This window comes from Palaemon carinicauda, chromosome 11 (assembly GCF_036898095.1).
Source record: "Palaemon carinicauda isolate YSFRI2023 chromosome 11, ASM3689809v2, whole genome shotgun sequence".
Lineage (NCBI taxonomy): Eukaryota > Metazoa > Arthropoda > Malacostraca > Decapoda > Palaemonidae > Palaemon > Palaemon carinicauda.
The window spans coordinates 114,913,283-114,931,779 of NC_090735.1; the positions used below are offsets into that span (position 1 = coordinate 114,913,283).

The 18,497-nt window shown below is 43.6% G+C and overlaps 1 protein-coding gene across 1 annotated transcript in view; it reads left to right on the top strand.

Annotated features, from left to right (window-relative positions):
- The window catches only part of LOC137650131 (zinc finger protein 721-like), a 20,999-nt gene extending 12,650 nt beyond the window's left edge, over window positions 1–8,349 (top strand). Inside the window, exons 2-3 of the mRNA XM_068383275.1 lie at window positions 3,793–3,881; window positions 4,607–8,349. Coding sequence (XP_068239376.1) covers window positions 4,615–8,172 — 3,558 coding nt within the window. The 5' untranslated portion in view covers window positions 3,793–3,881; window positions 4,607–4,614 and the 3' untranslated portion in view covers window positions 8,173–8,349. The remainder of the gene's footprint in view (window positions 1–3,792; window positions 3,882–4,606) is intronic.
- The last annotated feature ends 10,148 nt before the right edge of the window (window positions 8,350–18,497 follow it).

Sequence of the window (18,497 nt, forward strand, 5' to 3'; positions counted from 1 at the left end):
CAGTTTGAAAACAAGAGCCTCATGATTAACACAGTCAAAGGCAGCACTAAAATCAAGGCCAATCATACGAACTTCCTGACCACAATCAAGGGATTTCTGTACAGCATTGGAGATTGTAAGAAGGGCATCACATGCTCCAAGGCCTTTACGAAAACCAAATTGCAAACTGGGAAGTAGGTGATTACCTTCAGCAAACCTATTAAGACGTTTTACCAGAAGACGTTAAAAAACTTTAGATAATATGGGAGTTATGGAAATTGTGCGGTAATCAGTGGGACTTGAGCTAACACAAACACATTTGCATAGAGGAGTACCATTACCAATTCTCCAACAAGTGCTAAAAGCTCCTCTTCTTGCTAACTTGCACAAAATAACAGATAACTTTGGAGCTAAGAAATCTGCTGTCTTTATAAAAAACAAAGGAAAAATACCATTTGGGTCTACACCTCCATAAGCATCAAGGTCCATCAACAGAGCTTTAATATCACGAGATCGAAACGCTAAACTAGTTAGTTTAGCCTCAGGAAAACAGGAATGAGGAAGTTCAAGTTTTTCATTACTCTGTTTACTGTCAAAAACATCAGCCAAAAGGGTTGCCTTTTCCTTTGGACAGTGAGTGACGGAGTCATCTGGTTTAAGTAAAGGAGGAACTGTTGCATCTAAACCAAAGAGTGCAGATTTAAGGGTAGACCACCATTTTTGTTCCTGAGTTGTGCAAACGAGAAGCAGAAAGCCCTACGGGAACCTGAGGAACCGGAGGACAACTAATCCCCACCACAGGCAAAGAACCTGACCGACTGGAAGCGTTGGGAGCGCTTCGACACGGTTGAACGCTTTAGTGTTGGCGATCGTTTAGTAAAAGCGTCCCAGGCCGTAAACGGAACAGGAGTAACTTAGCGGAACTCACATCAGAGGATTGGTCAGTAGAATGTCTTTTAACGATCGAAGGATGTTTGGAAGAAGAGTGCTTAGAACGTTCTGCACCCAAACGTAAGTGTCTCGTTATGATCGAGAGGGTTTTGTTTGTGACCGTGAGTGTTTCGCTCATGATCGTGAACGTTTTGCTCGAGAACGTGAACGACTAACTCATGAACGGGAGCGTCGGGAATGTCTAGAGTTTCTTCCTCATGAACGTCGTCCTCGCGATCGTGAACACCGCCCCCGCGAATGTGAACGTTGTTCACTTGAACACGACCAATGATTTCGCGAAGGTGAGCGTCGCCCTCGTGGATGTGAGCGTCGCCCCTATGTTTGTGAATGTCGAGGATGTGAACGTCTAGATTGTGACTGAGATCATTTAGCTCGTGAACGCGAGCGTGAATCTCGTGAACATGAGCTTGAATCTCGTTATCGTGAGCGTATAGCTCGTGATCTTAAACTCTTATCAGAATGCCGAAACCGTGACGGCCTTAGGTCTCGTGAGCGTGAAGCCCTAGAATTAGAATCCCATCGTGAAGAAGAGCGTTGAGATCGTGATAACTTACAAAACTTCTAATTTAACATCAGATCATCGTGAACAACATCCTGATCGACCAGAAAGGCGAGGTGACGAGTCTTGCCCCTGTGATCGTTGATCAGAATAAATTCTGATCTCATCGTTGAATTGTTGCGAACCACATCCTAACCGACCAGGAAGATGAGGTGATGAGTCTCGTCCGAGTGTTTGATGATCAGATGAAGCAACACTAACCTAAAAACCGTCTACAGCAGCCGTAGGAAGGAGGTTAGCCAGCTGGCTGGAAACATTCCAAAGGGGAGAAACAAAGGTCTGTAAATTAGGAGACGACGATGCCACAGGAGGACTATAAGGCTCGTCGTTAGGAGGAGGCAGTCCAGAGGGCGAAAGGAGAACACCTTGCAAAAGCCTAGGATGAAGTTGGCAACAGGTGAGTGATCCCTCTCAGCCCCCTGTTGAGGGAGACGTAGAAGCGCTTCCTTCGTAGAGGAAGAAGAAATCCCCAAGGACAGCCTAGCCTGCAAAACATTTGAAATAGAGAAGGGCATCTCCAGGGGAAGCAACAACTCCCCCAAGTCTGTGAGATCACCCAGGAGTTAAAGGGACTGCACTCCTACTCAGTTGTTTCCTGGAGGAAGACGGTTGAGAAGGAACTATGGAAAGAGGTGTAGAAGAATGCAAAGAAGAGGAAACTCGCAATCGCTTCGTCTCCGAGTTAGACTTTTGAGTGAGAGTGATCGCGCCAGGCACGTTTGCATTGGGAGCGTCAATAAAGAAGCACAATCTCACCTAGAAAAGAGAAAGTCAGCGTAAAATGAGTGCAAAACAACAATGTTCGTCAATGTCTATGGCAACCTTGAAGAAGAGAGACAGGAGACAATCGCTCTCTACAAGTGAAAGAGAAAAAGTGACTAGCTCACCACTCCATGAGTATATATACAGGTGGACTGGGTAGGGTTGCCACCTCTCACCAAAAAGTCACCTTCCAGCTTTACCGAAAGAAAATCTATTTGTAAATAACGTAGGGTTTGTTAGTTTCATGAACAATTACAGAATTTAGTTGAAACTTTGTTAGCCCATCAACTTTTAATTGCATTATACAATATGCCATACCATCCACATAAGTAGTGTAATATGAGATTACAGTACTGTAATGAGAAGTGCTTAATTTAGTGAGTGGAGGAATATTATAATCAAGGTAACCCATTGTTTTCGCCTCACAATCTAAATGTCTCAGAGCAACTAGTATTGTTCTTTTGCAAGGGTTTAGCAGCGAAAAGTGAAGTTTTGAATCTTTGGAGCACAGCATATGTTCAGAACCCTTATTAGATGAAACACTATTAATATTAGAATGACTATACTGTAGTGGATTGGATTAGGTTGGCAACAGGCTGAGAAAGACCAGAATTCCCAAGGCTGAGGGAAAATTCACTGGACTTGTGAAGTTTAACGAATGAACGAAGTGATGTCAAGAGTTTATGAAGCTTATTACTATTGAAAGATGGCTGAACTTAAAAGATGTCTGAACTTAAAAGATGTCTAAAGGTGGTGTGTCAATATCAATGTCATCCCCGCTATAATCAATAAGTCCTCTTTTTCAGCTAGCTAAGCCATGCTTCATACAGCATCAAAACCTCCACATGGGGATTTGTCATCCTCTTCTTCCCTGAACTAATAGGAAGTTACCTTTTGTGCTGTTAACTTCATCCCAACCATTGAAATATACTTTTCCAGGAGTGGTTCGAGAGTGAAGTGCACTCTTCACAACGATTATTTAAGTCATAGAATTGACCTCTACGCGATACACAAAAGGATGCAGCTCATGATTTCCCAGAAATAATTCCTGTGCACATTGCAGGCAATAATTGCTAACTAAAACAGAAAAAGACATTGTAAAAAGCATTACAGTATATAAACAATCTGAAAGTGTGCGATCGCTGCCAAGTGACAGAGATGACTGAAAACTCAAGGTTACCTGGGCTTCTTAGCACTTACCGCTAGAGGGTCCTATTTATTGAAGCATAAGGAAATGGGGAAATCTCCTAATTTTTTAAATTTTACGGGTTTAAATTAAACCGGCCTTCTGGAGAAGAAGCAATATGAATATCAGGTGAGTATATTGAAATTCTATTTATTGGGTATTACCAAACACCATAATATTATAAATTACATTTTTGTCTTAATTCCTTTTGGAAAGTTTTAAAATTTACTACTAATTTTTTATATAATAGAAGTATATAATGAAAAGTGATCTAATACATCATTAAAAGGTTTTATAGACAACATTCAAATGTTTATGGAGCAGAATTTTTTATCATTTATGGTTCACTTTGCAGAATTTTCAAGTATGATGTACACAAGATGAATGTCCTCTTAAAATAAGTGTGATCTGGAATACTAGATGAGACCAGCAGTCATCAGCTATGTAAGTTTCATGATGCAGATATATTGAAAAATATATTTTTTTTTAAACTTTGAAAAGAGTTTTAGTTCTTATATAGACATCAATGAATATTTGGAACAGTGTACGTAACAGTAATGTATATGAATATCACTGTTCTGTTAAAGAAATTATTTGTTAATTCAAGTACTGTACAATATTACTAAAATGTTATTGAGAGAGGAAATTTTTTATGTCATGGTATCACAAGATAAAGGACTATTAAGCTTTGAAGCAAATAAATCTTAATAGAGTTTTTTTTTATATAAGATACAGTACAGTATTTACTTTTGTTACTGTGTAGGTGTAGCGACTTCATTATTTTGTATTGAAGTAAATTCTTTTATAATTCATCTTTTACAATCTTGATTTTATTTTGTGTATGCATAAGATTGTTTTTATTTTGAACTCAGGAAACATTATTATTAATGATGAATTATTTTTTAGCATATGCAAAGTTATGTAATTGCTCTTAATAAAAGATTTTTTAGTGTGAAATAATTTGAAATACAAAATACAGTAATCTAATAAATACTGTATAGTACTGTATTCATATTTCTTGCAAATATCTTTCTTAATCATTATTGTGGAAACTCTACTTGGTAATTCATGGGAATATGAAACGGCATTATTGCAGTGTATTAGAATTGATTTTTATTATTGTAGAAAGGTTTTAATTGCTCTTTTTTTCCTTTTTACATGCATAATAGGTACTGAAATGAAAATGGAGGTAATAGAAAGTCCTGGAGAAAAAGTGTATGTTTGTAGCATGTGCGGTAAATCTTTTAAAAGAGGTGACAACCTAAAAAAGCACATGGCGACTCACAATGGTGCCAGACCTTACAAGTGTAATTTATGTGAGAAATCATTTCGTGCACGTGGTCATCTCAATGCCCATCTTCTTATTCATACTGGTGAGAAACCATTTAAATGTAATGTATGTGAGAGGGGGTTTAACCAAAATAGTAATCTAAAAAAACACATTAAGCTTCACACTGGGTACCTCCCATATGTTTGTGAGGTTTGTCAACAGTCTTTCACGCAGCTTTGTTATCTTAAAGAGCACTTGAAGTGTCACACTGGTGAGCGAGAATTTGGTTGTCTTCTATGTCCCAAACGATTCAAAAACAATAACCTGTTGAAAGCTCACATGATAACGCATAGCCAGGAAAAGCCTTTTAAATGTACAATTTGTGATAAAGTTTTCAAATATTCTAAAAATTATGTATTGCATAAAATTGCTCATGATAATGAAGTGGTGTGTTACTGCTCTGAATGTGGCAAAGAATTTAGGAATCAGAACAGACTGAAGAGACATATGTTGGTACATCAAGGCATCCAGCTTTTTGAATGCTTTGTATGTGGCAAGGAGTTTCGAAAGGCGGATAATTTGAAAAAGCACTTGGTTATTCACTCAGGAGAAAAACCCTTTCACTGCGAAGTTTGTGGCAAAAACTTTCGTTCTCAATCTAATCTCAAGTCACACATGATCTTACATTCAATTAATCATCCCTATTCTTGTGATATTTGTGGTAAAAAGTTCAAATATAAATGTAATTATAGTCGGCACATGAATTGTCATACAGGGCAGACCATTTATACGTGTAATTTGTGTAATGCAGTTTTTAGCTCAAAGAGCTCTTTAGACTCTCATCAGTTTACCCATGTAAATCAAGAGGATAATATTACATACTCACAGGAATCCATTGAAGGTATAACTGCTCATGAGTTGATGGGAGATGATGATCTTCAGGAAATTATCCACAACATTGAAGCTGTGGAGTTTGAGGACAAATTGCCCTCACCATCCAATGAACCCTCTGTAATGGTACCATCAACTTTCATTGAAAGAGTGCCTTTTGAATTAGAAGGGAAGAAACCTTTTGAATGCCATGTATGTGGAAAGGAGTATACAACAAGCACCAATCTGAAAATTCATATGAGAAATCACACAGGGGAGCGCCCTTTCAAGTGTACCATCTGCAGTAAGGACTTTACTCAAAATAGTTTACTTAAAGTTCACATGCGAAGCCACACTCGTCAGAGGCCATACAATTGTAACATATGTAATAAGAATTTCAAACATAGCAGTCATTTACATACTCACTATAGGGGGCATACTGAGCATGGAGGTCAAAGTCAAACAGAAGCTGTAAGCATCAATGTTAGAGATAATTTGGATGAACCTGTAAACACCTGTAATGTTTGCGGGAAGATTTTTGTTAGAAAATATATGTTGAAAAGACACATGTTAGTACATTCTGATAAACGAGCTTTTAGCTGTAATCATTGTGATAAAAAGTTCAAAGAAAACAGTCATCTAAAAGCACATACAATGCTTCACACAGGTGAACGACCATTTGATTGTAACATTTGTGGTAAGAAATTCATCCAAAAAAGTGACCAAAAGAGACACATGAGAACCCATTCAAAATCACCCTCTAAAGGTAGACCATTTACTTGTGCAGTGTGTGGTTTGAAATTTGCATACCTGCACAATTTAGAAACTCACAAAATAATACATGCCATGAGAAAAAATAAACACACCGTAGAGGAGTTGAGTGTTGAAGCAACCCAGAGTATGAATGATGGTGAGGCTGAGACCATTACCACCATTATTGACAGTGGCTTTGAAGGAGAACATCCCCATCATCTTACCATCTGTAAAAAGGAAGAAACAAACAATATGTTCGAGAGCCAACTGGATATGGGAGGACAAAAAAAGATGACAGACGAGCTATTATTTACTGAAAATGCAACTGCTTATCCTCACGAAGTTGTATCACATGAAAGTTTAGGAAGTACCTGTGCTCTTAATCAAGTTGCAGATGCAGATTTGAAGGAGAATATTACGCTAGTTTATAGTAGCCAGAGAAATAGCCCTCAGAATGAGCCTAGTACTCCTTACTCCAAGAATAATTACCGGTATACCAATGAAAACGATGAGCCTTCCGATATTAATAATTATGAGGGTACATTATGTAGAATACAGATTGATACACAGACAACAGGGAAAGTGATGAGGGATTCTGTCCAGTATGATTCAAAAGATACCAATGAACAGCAGGAACAGACTACTATCTCACCTAAAAGTATAAAGTGTAATATTTATTCAGAAACTAAATATCTCTCCCAGGATCCAGCTATAAATGAGTGTTTTGTTTGTGGAAAAATATGCAGTAGTGTTAATACTCTAAGGAGACATATGATTCTGCACAGTCGCTTACATAACAAGATGAAAACCAAAGCTGGGAAGTGCAATATGTGTGGAAAAATTTTTTCTCGCATAAGTAATTTGAAAAGGCATATGACGGTTCACACTGGAGAACGACCCTTCACCTGTAATATATGTAGCAAGAAGTTCAAAGAGAAAGGCCATCTCAAAACTCACATGTTGTTAGTTCACAGTAATGACCGACCTTATCGGTGTAACATATGTGGTAAAAGATTAGCTCTTAGAAGTGACCACAAGCGACACGTAAGAACACATAGAGGTGACAAGCCTTTCTGTTGTGTTTTATGTGGATCAAAATTTACTACAAAGAGAAATTTAGAATCTCACAAAATCATCCATGCAATGAAAAAGAATCGGTATAATGATAGAATGAAAAATGATGCCATTGTTTCAGACACTATTTCTGCGAGTAGCCAAGAAATTCCTATCAAATATGAGTCTGGATTGGATGATTTTGTGGAGTCAAAGGAAATTGATCCACTTGCTAGTCAACTTATTGATAATATTGATAGGTTGACAATTCAAACATACACTGGTACATTCAGTAAACCACAGGACAGATTTAATGAAACTGGATTAGAAGGAGCTTCTGAAGCTATGTATAATATCAAGCCAGTATTAAGGTTTTATTCTGGTAATCAATCTAGAGTATTGGAGCAGACTGATGAGGAAGAAGAAACACAAAGTCCAGGGTATGGGGGAAATAATGTTTGTGACTCTGGGGTTCCAGTTCTGCATAATACTTTTGAAGATAAATTTGCTCATAAAAGATTTGAACCAATTACTGAGGTTCAAATTGGCAAGATAACAGTCCAAGCAATTCCATATGAGTTAGCAAAAGAAAGAAGTAGTATATATGAGTATGAAAGGAACTTCAAGTGCTCAGTATGCAGTAAGATGTTTTCAACTAATCACAACCGCAAGATACACATGAGAATTCATACTGGTGAACGGCCATTCAAGTGTGCCATTTGCGGTAAGGACTTCACCCAGAAAAGTAATTTAAAAATTCACATGAATACCCATAAAACCAAAAAGTAGAATAACATCCACATACCAAACTACTTGTCAAGTTCTTTAATCCAGTGTTGGTAAGGTTTAGTGTCATATCAGACCTCATCAAACAAACTTTGACAGTAATTTAGTTTCATTCAATTAAATGCTGATTGTTAATATGTCATTATTGGTAACATTCAATTACAGTATTCCAGAAAGTTCAATAGATATTTGTTCCAACACGAATACTTACCTCGAACTACTTTCTTAGGAGTTACTGTACCTGTAACCTCCTCTCTACCGACCAGAGTTTTGTGTAGTGTACCCTCCACCCCGTTTTCTATGGAGGCCTACCCCCGGCATTAAGGAATGTGCCCCGAGGGTAGGCTTATCGTAGGTCGATGTCCGCCCGGGTCAACAGCTTCAGTAAGTTCTCTGGTCGCGACGTGTAAACACGTCGCCCTCGTTCTCTATCGATCCTTTGTGTGCGTTCTAAGTGTCCCACGTGTTCCCCGCGTGGTAACTTGTGTTTTCCTGTGTACTTTTCCCGGGTGTTCCTGTGTGTTCACCTTCCACCCATGTGCTTACCCAGTGTATTCCTTGATTCCCTTTGTGCTTGTGTCTTGCGTGTGTGCATTATGGAGCAAATCCGCCGTTGTCCGGGGCCTAGAGCCGGTAAATCGTGTGGAGCGTTCCTCTCCAAGCCTGAAGTGGACCCTCACTCCCTTTGCTCCTCCTGTAGGGGAAGCGATTGTTCGTCAGCAGATACGTGCCCCGAGTGTGTAGGCTGTAGTGATATCCAGTGGGTACGTTACGGTACGAAAAAGAGAAAATCGGCGAAACGTTCCCCCAGAAAAGCTAGCGTTACTTCGCCGCTACCATCACCCAGTGAGCGGTCCGACGGGGCCTCTGTTTCGCCGTCCCCTGCACAGAGTAGGGGCCGAAGTAAGTCTGTCTTAGAGAAGGAACAAAGCGACCTTCCCCAAGAACCTAGTGAAAGTGCAGTGCCGATTGCGGGCCCTTCTAGGGCTAGTGAAGAACCCAGTAGTGCGTCCGGAGAGTCGGCCCTTGTGCTCGGGGGGCACGTGTCCTCCGATGACCCCTTGTGGGGTAGTAATGCGGTGTCTGTGTCTTCGCCGCCCTCGTGGGTCTGTGCTTCAGGCTCCACGACAACCCACTCTCCCTACGTCTTCACGCCTGGAGACTATCGAGCGGCTCCTGAAGAAAGAAGGATATTCTTCATCCACTGCTAAGAGAATGTCGCTATACCTGAGAAAGTCGTCAGCCGCGGTCTACCAGGCTAAGTGGGCCTCCTTCACGAAGTGGTGCTCTGAGAAGCACATTAAACCTCTGAAGGCCTCTGTCCCAGACATAGCAGATTTTCTGGTGTTTCTTAGAGACAAGGTGGGAATGTCAATCCCAGCCATAAAAGGGGTTCGGGCCCCCTTAGGCCAAGTCTTCCTCCTGAAGGGCATCGACCTGGGGGCCTCGAGGCACATAGCGATGCTTGTCAAGAGTTTCGAGCAGTCCTGCCCCCCACAGGCGAGTAGGGTGCCCCAGTGGGACTTAGCCAAGGTCCTGAAGATGTTGTGTGGCCCCCCCTCTGAACCTTTGAAGAATATCGTGGACAGAGATCTCACCCTCAAGACCGTCTTCTTGCTGGCCTTGGCGTCCGCTAAGAGAGTGGGTGAGATCCATGGTCTGTCATATGACGTTTCTCATTCGAAGGGGTGGAAAGAAGTATCCTTCAAGTTCGTGCCTTCTTTTGTGGCTAAGACTCAGAACTCAGAAGTCTGGGATCCGAGGTTCGAAGGTTTTTCAATACCTTCCATCCCTAGGACGAGTAATTCAGAGGATTTGAAATTATGCCCTGTACGGACAATTAGAAAATACCTGGAAAGAACGGCTCATCTCCGCCCAGGCATCAAGAGCCTCTTCGTATCCACGGGTATTAATAAGAAACAAGTGTCCAAGAACACCATTTCCTTCTGGTTGAGACTAGTTATTGCCAGAGCCTACAAGGAAGAAGGCATAGCAGTGCCAGGCACCCCCCGACCTCATGACATCAGGGGCCTGAACACCTCCTTAGCCTTTGAGAAAAACATGGCAGTAGGTCAGATCCTGCGAGCAGGTACTTGGTCGAACCAGTCAACCTTTACTGCCCATTACCTCAAGGACTACTCGAGGAAGTCCTTAGACGGGTTCTCCATTGGAACAGTCATCTCCGCCCTCCAAGCGGTGTAACGGTAAAAGCCCCAGGCGCAATCACGGCTTCCTAGCCTCATCGGGGAGTACTGTACCAACATATACCATTGGATAACACATTCTTCATGACTACGCTACTGGAAGAAGCATCAGAAGAAGTTTTTTCAAAGGGTGAGTACTTAGACACTAACGTGAACTCTTGTGTAGTTACCCTCTCATCCGTTTTCTAGTAGGTACCGTTATCCCTGGGCCCCTTGGTCTCCGCTTCCCGGGTCAGGGGGTCAGAATAGCACTCCCGCCTCCTAAAGTGTAAGTCTCCTAAGAAAGTAGTTCGAGGTAAGTATTCGTGTTGGAACAAATCAAAAATTTTAAGTAATTTTTATTTTTCCTAACATACTTACCGAGAACTACTTTCGGGTAATGGCCCTCCCTTCCTTCCCCGAGTGCCTGTCTTCCCTTGCAAGCATTGTGCTAATCCAATAGAACTTACTGAAGCTGTTGACCCGGGCGGACATCGACCTACGATAAGCCTACCCTCGGGGCACATTCCTTAATGCCGGGGGTAGGCCTCCTTAGAAAACGGGGTGGGGGTTACACTACACAAAACTCTGGTCGGTAGAGAGGAGGTTACAGGTAACTCCTAAGAAAGTAGTTCTCGGTAAGTATGTTAGGAAAAATAAAAATTACTTAAAATTTTTGATATTTAGCTTTGATGCTACTGTACTTACATGCATTGTTACAAGTTACACATGTTTTATTAGTTTGAAAAATTTTAATTGTTTGCTGTAAATGGAATGCTGTATATGATTTTATACAATGCTACTGATACTTTAGCATTTTGAAATCATAAGTTGTTGAAATATGCAAAGTCTTTAATATTGTTTGAATATTATTGTGAAACTTACCTAATAAAGTGTTATTTGATTAGCAAGTTCTGCGTGTTACTAATGAGTGGGATTATCAGATATTTTTACCTGATTATGAATATACTTCCTGACATTATGCTGCAACTATTGAGAATGTTTATTAACCCTTTTACCCCCAGGCTATTTGGAACTTTCCAACCCTTAACCCCCAAGGGTTATTTTTTTTTCAAGTTCATTTTGCAGTATATTTTTTTAAAATTGCTCTAACAGCCTTAATTTTCGTCATAGAGAGGTCAGGTTGGTCTCATTCTCTTGGAAAATGCCTGAAGTTTCTCAAAAAATTATCAAAAGTATGCAAAAAAAATGTATATAGCAGTTTTTTGCAAGGACGTACCGGTACGTCCATGGGAGTAAAGGGATGAGTTTTGTGAAATGTACCAGTACGTCCTTTGGGGGTAAAAGGGTTAATGGACCCACAAGTTGAAGATTTTGGGTAGTATGAGAAAACTATGTACCTAACTGGCTAGAGTTCTGTTTACTGAAGAAGCCATTTCCGTGCTAATTACCATGATTAGCATTTTATCCATGCTTTTTTTTTAATGCCATTTTAGCTGTCTCTATAGTTGGGAATATTTGATACCCTTTCTTTTTTTAAATTAGCTTTTTCAATATTAAACTTACCCGATAATCATGTAGCTGTCAACTCCGTTGCCCGACAGAATTCTACGGGAGGGATACGCCAGCTATCACTATACTAGAAGGGGGTGTACTCACCAGCGCCACCTGTGGCCAGGTACTGCAGTACTTCTTGTTGACACCACCTCAATTTTTCCTCTGTCGTGCTTCCGGCAAGACGTTCTGGGATACGCTTATAATTTTGGAGTATTGTTCACGGCTTTTGGTGAAGTATTTCTCTAAGATTTCGGCTTTCGCTATACTGGAAACTTCTATATTAGCTTAGATAGCTTTTATTTAGTTTTGATTAATGGTTAACGATCTTTTTGCTTGATTTGGAATCCCCCTTGACTAACTCTTTGATTCAAGATGTCTGACCTTTCACAAGCCCCACCCCATAGACGATGTAGGTCTTGTAATAGGCGTATTCCGAAGGCCTCGGTTGATCCTCACACCGCTTGTTCTGACTGTAGGGAAAGACCCTGTCAGTTGGAAGATCGATGTGAGGAATGCGCCGGACTTTCGGAACTTGAATTTGTTCGATTCCTGAAATATTCAACCAAGTTAGAGAGAGAGAGAGTTAGGAGGAGTTCTTCTCGCTCTTCACTTTTTTCCTCACCTCATGATCCTCAACCTTTTCCTCCCCCTGTAGTGGCTACCCCCGAACCTACTATTTGTGCTCAACCTGATATGTCCGATGTTTTGCGTGCCATTCAGGCTTTAGGTGACAAAGTGAAATCGGTGGTTAGTGACCATAAGTCTCTTATGGCAGAAGTCAAAGAACTTAAGGTCAAAAGTGCAGTGGGAGGTGATAGTGCCAGTGCTGTGCCAAGTGCTAGTGTCAGTGCGGTGCCAAGTGCTAGTGTCAGTGTCAGTGTGGTACGTGAGGGTACTTCTGTGCGTGCCAGTCGTCCTCCCAGTCCGGGACCTCTTGCAAGCTCCCAAGCCCAGGGGAGAAGCAATGTCGAAGGGCAAAAGGGTTCGGCAGGCCTTGATCGGCGCACAGAAGTATCCTCGGTGGTTGCGGGCGTGTCTTACAGAGACCGTCACTCCCACCCGCAGACGATTGAGCCCGTCTTTTACTCGTCTGCAGAAGAAATGTCAGGGAGAAAACGCTGGACTCAGGTCTCAAGACCTCTCAAACGCAAAGTCCAGACCTCAAGAGTTCTACAACCTGGTTGCAGTCATTGGATTAGCTCTGACTCTCCGCAGTCATCAGGTGACTGCACACCTCCTAAGAGAGGTAAGGTGATGCCGCAACAGACCTCATCTTCTGTTAAGGCTTTGCCTCAGCAGACCTTAGCGTCTGTCGACCCCAAGATGACTTTGCTGCAGTCCATGCAGTCACAGCTTGCGGTCTTAATGCGTGAGTGTCAGGCTGAGAAGGTTACACCTCCTCCTGCGATCGCTCCGCCTCACCGCAGTCCAGTCTGCCAGGCGTACGAAGTTGAGGTTCCTCAGGATACCTTACCGCGTACTGAGTTGCCAGTTACCAGCGGTGTGCAGCAACCTCCGCCTTCCTTAAGGCAACCTCAGCAATGGGAGCAGGAGTCTTATGCCTTACTTCCTCCGCTTCCGCTTGCGGTTCCACCAGCGAGGCAACAATCTCTTGAGGTACGACAACCTCTTCCATCCATGAGGCAGCCACCTCAGCACTCGCTGCAGCGACCTCAACCCTCCTCAAGGCGAGAGCCTCAACTCCTTAGGCTAGCACCTCAGGAACCTCAACTCGCGAGACAGGAACTGCGTTCTGCGCAGCCGCTACCTCAACTCTCGCAGCTCACACCTCAGGAACCTGCTACTGCGCATCCGCAACCCTTACAGCAAGCGCAACTCTTGAGACAAGAAACTCATGCTAGGAGTCAGCCACCTCAACCCATGCGCCTACCTTCCTCTACTCTTCTTGACCAGTCTTTGCAGCCTGAACCTCAGGTTTTAACTCAGCAACAGAGACTTGAGGATGAAACCACAAGCGTTTATGCACCCGCTTGTTCAGATTCTGCTGTTCAGCATACCACTGTTACATTACCTCTCACTTCGCTACACTCTGGTGATGAGGTTTCTGAGGAGGAAGCTGCGCACCTGGATCCCTCATCAGACGTGGAAGAACCCAAGTCTTCTCCTCTACCCATTGACTTTCGTAAGGTCCTGGCTCTTTTCAGAGAGGTATACCCGGACCATTTTGTTTCTGCTACCCCCCGCTCTCCTCCATCTGAGTTTTCGCTGGGCATGCAACCTGTTAAGTCAACTTATACTAAGCTCGTCTTTGCTAGGTCCTCTAAGAGAGCTTTAAGAATATTAGGGGAGTGGTTGCAGTCTAAACAGCAACTAGGGAAGACTTCCTTTATGTTCCCACCTACTAAGCTCACTTCTAAGGCGGGCGTATGGTATGCCACAGGAGAGGAACCAGGCTTGGGAGTCCCTGCCTCTGCCCAGGCTGACTTCTCAAGTTTGGTCGACTCTCCTCGTAGATCAGCAATGAGGCGCTCTAAGGTTTGCTGGACCTTCTCCGATTTAGACCACTTCCTAAAGGGTGTATTTCGTGCCTTTGAGATGTTCAATTTTCTAGACTGGTGCCTGGGGGCCCTGAGCAAGAAGACCTCCCCTGCGGACAAGGACTCGGCCATGCTTTTAATGTCCTGCATGGATAAAGCAATTCGCGATGGGTTTGGCGAGCTTGCTTCAATGTTTGTGTCAGGAGTTCTTAAGAAAAGGGAGCAACTTTGCACCTTTCTTTCTTCCAGCATCACACCTTGTCAAAGGTCTCAACTCCTTTTTGCTCCGCTTTCTAAGTTCTTGTTTCCCGAAGAGCTTATCAAGGATTTGTCTGCGGCCCTGATTCAGAAGGACACTCATGATCTTGTGGCCTCTTCAGCTCGTAAGACTAAGGTTGCTCCCTCAGTTCCCAGGACTTACCGCACCCCAGTGGCTGATACTCCTGCTACAAGGTTTATTCCGCCCTTTCGTGGCAGAGCCCCCAGCCGAGGAAGCTCCCGTCCAGACTCTTCCAGGAGCAGGTCTAGGAAAGGTCCCAAGACTTCAAAAGGCAAACACTGACTCTCCTCCTCTCCAGACAGCAGTAGGAGCCAGACTCAAGACCTTCTGGCAAGCTTGGGAAAGGAGAGGTGCAGACGCCCAGTCTGTCAGGTGGCTAAGGGAGGGTTACAGGATACCATTCTGCCGCAAACCCCCTCTGACCACTTCTCCCATCAACCTCTCTCCCAACTACAAGGAAAAGGACAAGAGGCTAGCGTTGCACCAGGAGGTGTCGCTCCTGTTACAGAAGAAGGCAGTGGTTATAGTCCGGGACCATCAATCCCCGGGCTTCTACAACCGTCTCTTTCTGGTGGCCAAGAAGACAGGAGGTTGGAGACCGGTGCTGGACGTCAGCGCGCTCAATGCTTATGTCACCAAGCAGACGTTCACTATGGAGACGACGAAGTCGGTCCTAGCAGCGGTCAGGCAGGAGGACTGGATGGTCTCGTTGGATCTGAAAGACGCTTACTTTCACGTTCCTATTCATCCAGACTCCCAACCTTTCCTGAGATTCGTTTTTGGAAAGGTTGTGTACCAATTCCAAGCCCTGTGTTTTGGCCTAAGCACAGCTCCTATGGTGTTTACGCATCTGATGAGGAATATTGCAAAATTCCTCCACTTATCGGACATCAGAGCCTCCCTTTATTTAGACGACTGGCTGTTGAGAGCCTCCACGAGTCGTCGCTGTCTGGAGAGTCTCAACTGGACTTTGGACTTGATCAAGGAACTGGGTCTGTTAGTCAACTTAGAAAAGTCCCAGCTCATTCCCTCCCAATCCATAGTTTACCTGGGAATGGAGATTCGGAGTCAGGATTTTCAGGCTTTTCCATCGGCCCCAAGGATAAGCCAAGCCCTAGATTGCATCCTGAGCATGCTGAAGAGGAACAGTTGCTCGGTGAGACAGGGGATGAGTCTCACAGGGACCCTGTCATCGTTAGCCCTGTTCGTCGAGTTAGGGAGACTACACCTCCGCCCTCTCCAATTCCATCTAGCAGCTCATTGGGACAAGGATTTGACGCTCGAAGCAGTCTCTATCCCTGTCACCAAAGAGATGAAGACCACTCTCTTGTGGTGGAAGACCAACCTCCTTCTCAAGGAGGGCCTATCGTTAGCGATTCAGACCCCCAATCTTCATCTCTTCTCGGATGCATCAGACTCGGGCTGGGGCGCGACCTTGAACGGACAGGAATGCTCGGGAACGTGGAACAGGGAACAGGAAACGCTCCACATCAACTGCAAGGAGCTACTGGCAGTTCATTTGGCCCTTATGAACTTCAAGTCCCTCCTGCTAGGCAAGGTGGTGGAGGTGAACTCCGACAACACCACAGCCTTGGCTTACATCTCCAAGCAGGGAGGGACCCATTCGAGGAACCTGTACGAGATAGCAAGGGACCTCCTCATTTGGTCAAGAAGTCTAAACCTCACTCTAGTAACGAGGTTCATTCAGGGCAACATGAACGTCTCAGCAGATCGCCTAAGCAGAAAAGATCAAGTCATCCCCACGGAATGGACCCTTCACAAGAGCGTGTGCAACAGACTTTGGACCTTGTGGGGTCAGCCAACGATAGATCTGTTTGCCACCTCCATGACCAAGAGACTTCCTTTGTTCTGTTCCCCAGTTCCAGACCCAGCAGCAGTTCATGTGGATGCTTTTCTGCTGAATTGGTCCCATCTCGACCTTTACGCATTCCCACCGTTCAAGATCATCAACAGAGTCATTCAGAAGTTCGTCTCGCACAAAGGGACACGGCTGACGCTGGTTGCTCCCCTTTGGCCTGCAAGAGAATGGTTCACAGAGGTACTACAATGGCTGGTCGACGTCCCCAGGACTCTCCCTCTAAGAGTGGACCTTCTACGTCAACCTCACGTAGACAAGGTACACCCAAACCTCCACGCTCTTCGTCTGACTGCCTTCAGACTATCGAAAGATTCGCTAGAGCTAGAGGCTTTTCGAAGGAGGCAGCCAGTGCGATTGCCAGAGCAAGGAGGGTATCCACTCGTAGAGTCTACCAATCCAAGTGGGAAGTCTTCCGAAGCTGGTGTAGAGCCAATGCAGTTTCCTCTACCAATACCTCTGTAACCCAAATAGCTGACTTCCTATTACATCTAAGGAATGAGAGATCCCTTTCGGCTCCTACGATTAAAGGGTACAGAAGTATGTTGGCTTCAGTTCTCCGCCACAGAGGTTTGGACCTTTCTTCCAACAAGGACCTTCAAGACATCCTTAAGTCTTTTGAGACTTCTAAAGAACGTCGTTTACCCACTCCAGGCTGGAATCTAGACGTAGTCTTAAGGTTCCTTATGTCTCCTAGGTTCGAACCTCTCCAGTCAGCTTCCTTCAAGGACCTTACCCTCAAGACTCTTTTCCTCGTCTGCCTTGCAACAGCTAAAAGAGTCAGTGAGGTTCATGCCTTCAGCAAGAACATTGGGTTCACATCCGAATCTGCAACATGTTCTTTACAGCTCGGATTTTTAGCTAAGAATGAACTTCCTTCACGTCCTTGGCCTAGATCGTTTGAAATTCCTAGCCTTTCCAACATGGTAGGTAACGAGCTAGAAAGAGTTCTTTGCCCTGTCAGAGCTCTGAAATATTATCTTAATAGGTCAAAACCTATACGAGGACAGTCAGAAGCCTTATGGTGTGCAATCAAGAAACCTTCGATGCCCATGTCCAAAAACGGAGTTTCGTATTATATAAGGCTTCTGATTAGAGAAGCCCATTCTCACATGAAGGATGAAGACCTTGCTTTGCTGAAGGTAAGGACCCACGAAGTGAGAGCCGTAGCCACTTCGATGGCCTTTAATAAGAACCGTTCTCTGCAGAGCATTATGGATGCAACTTATTGGAGGAGCAAGTCAGTGTTTGCATCATTTTATCTTAAAGATGTCCAGTCTCTTTACGAGAACTGCTACACCCTGGGACCATTCATAGCAGCGAGTGCAGTAGTAGGTGAGGGCTCAGCCACTACATTCCCTTAATCCCATAACCTTTTTTAACCTTTCTCTTGAATGCTTTTATTGTTGTTTTTTGGGTTGTTACGGTAGGCTAAGAAGCCTTCCGCATCCTTTTTTGATTTGGCGGGTGGTCAATTCATTCTTGAGAAGCGCCTGGGTTAGAGGTTGTGTAGAGGTCCTTTAGTATGGGTTGCAGCCCTGTATACTTTAGCACCTTAGAGTTGATTCAGCCTCCTAAGAGGAACGCTGCGCTCAGTAAGGAAGACGAACTTAATAAAGGCAGAGTAACGGTTCAAGTCGACTTCCTTACCAGGTACTTATTATTTCATTGTTATTCTGAAATAACTGATTATATGAAATACGGGATACTTAGCTATCCTTTAGTCATGTACACTGGTTTTCACCCACCGCCCTGGGTGTGAATCAGCTACATGATTATCGGGTAAGTTTAATATTGAAAAATGTTATTTTCATTAGTAAAATAAATTTTTGAATATACTTACCCGATAATCATGATTTAATTGACCCACCCTTCCTCCCCATAGAGAACCAGTGGACCGAGGAAAAATTGAGGTGGTGTCAACAAGAAGTACTGCAGTACCTGGCCACAGGTGGCGCTGGTGAGTACACCCC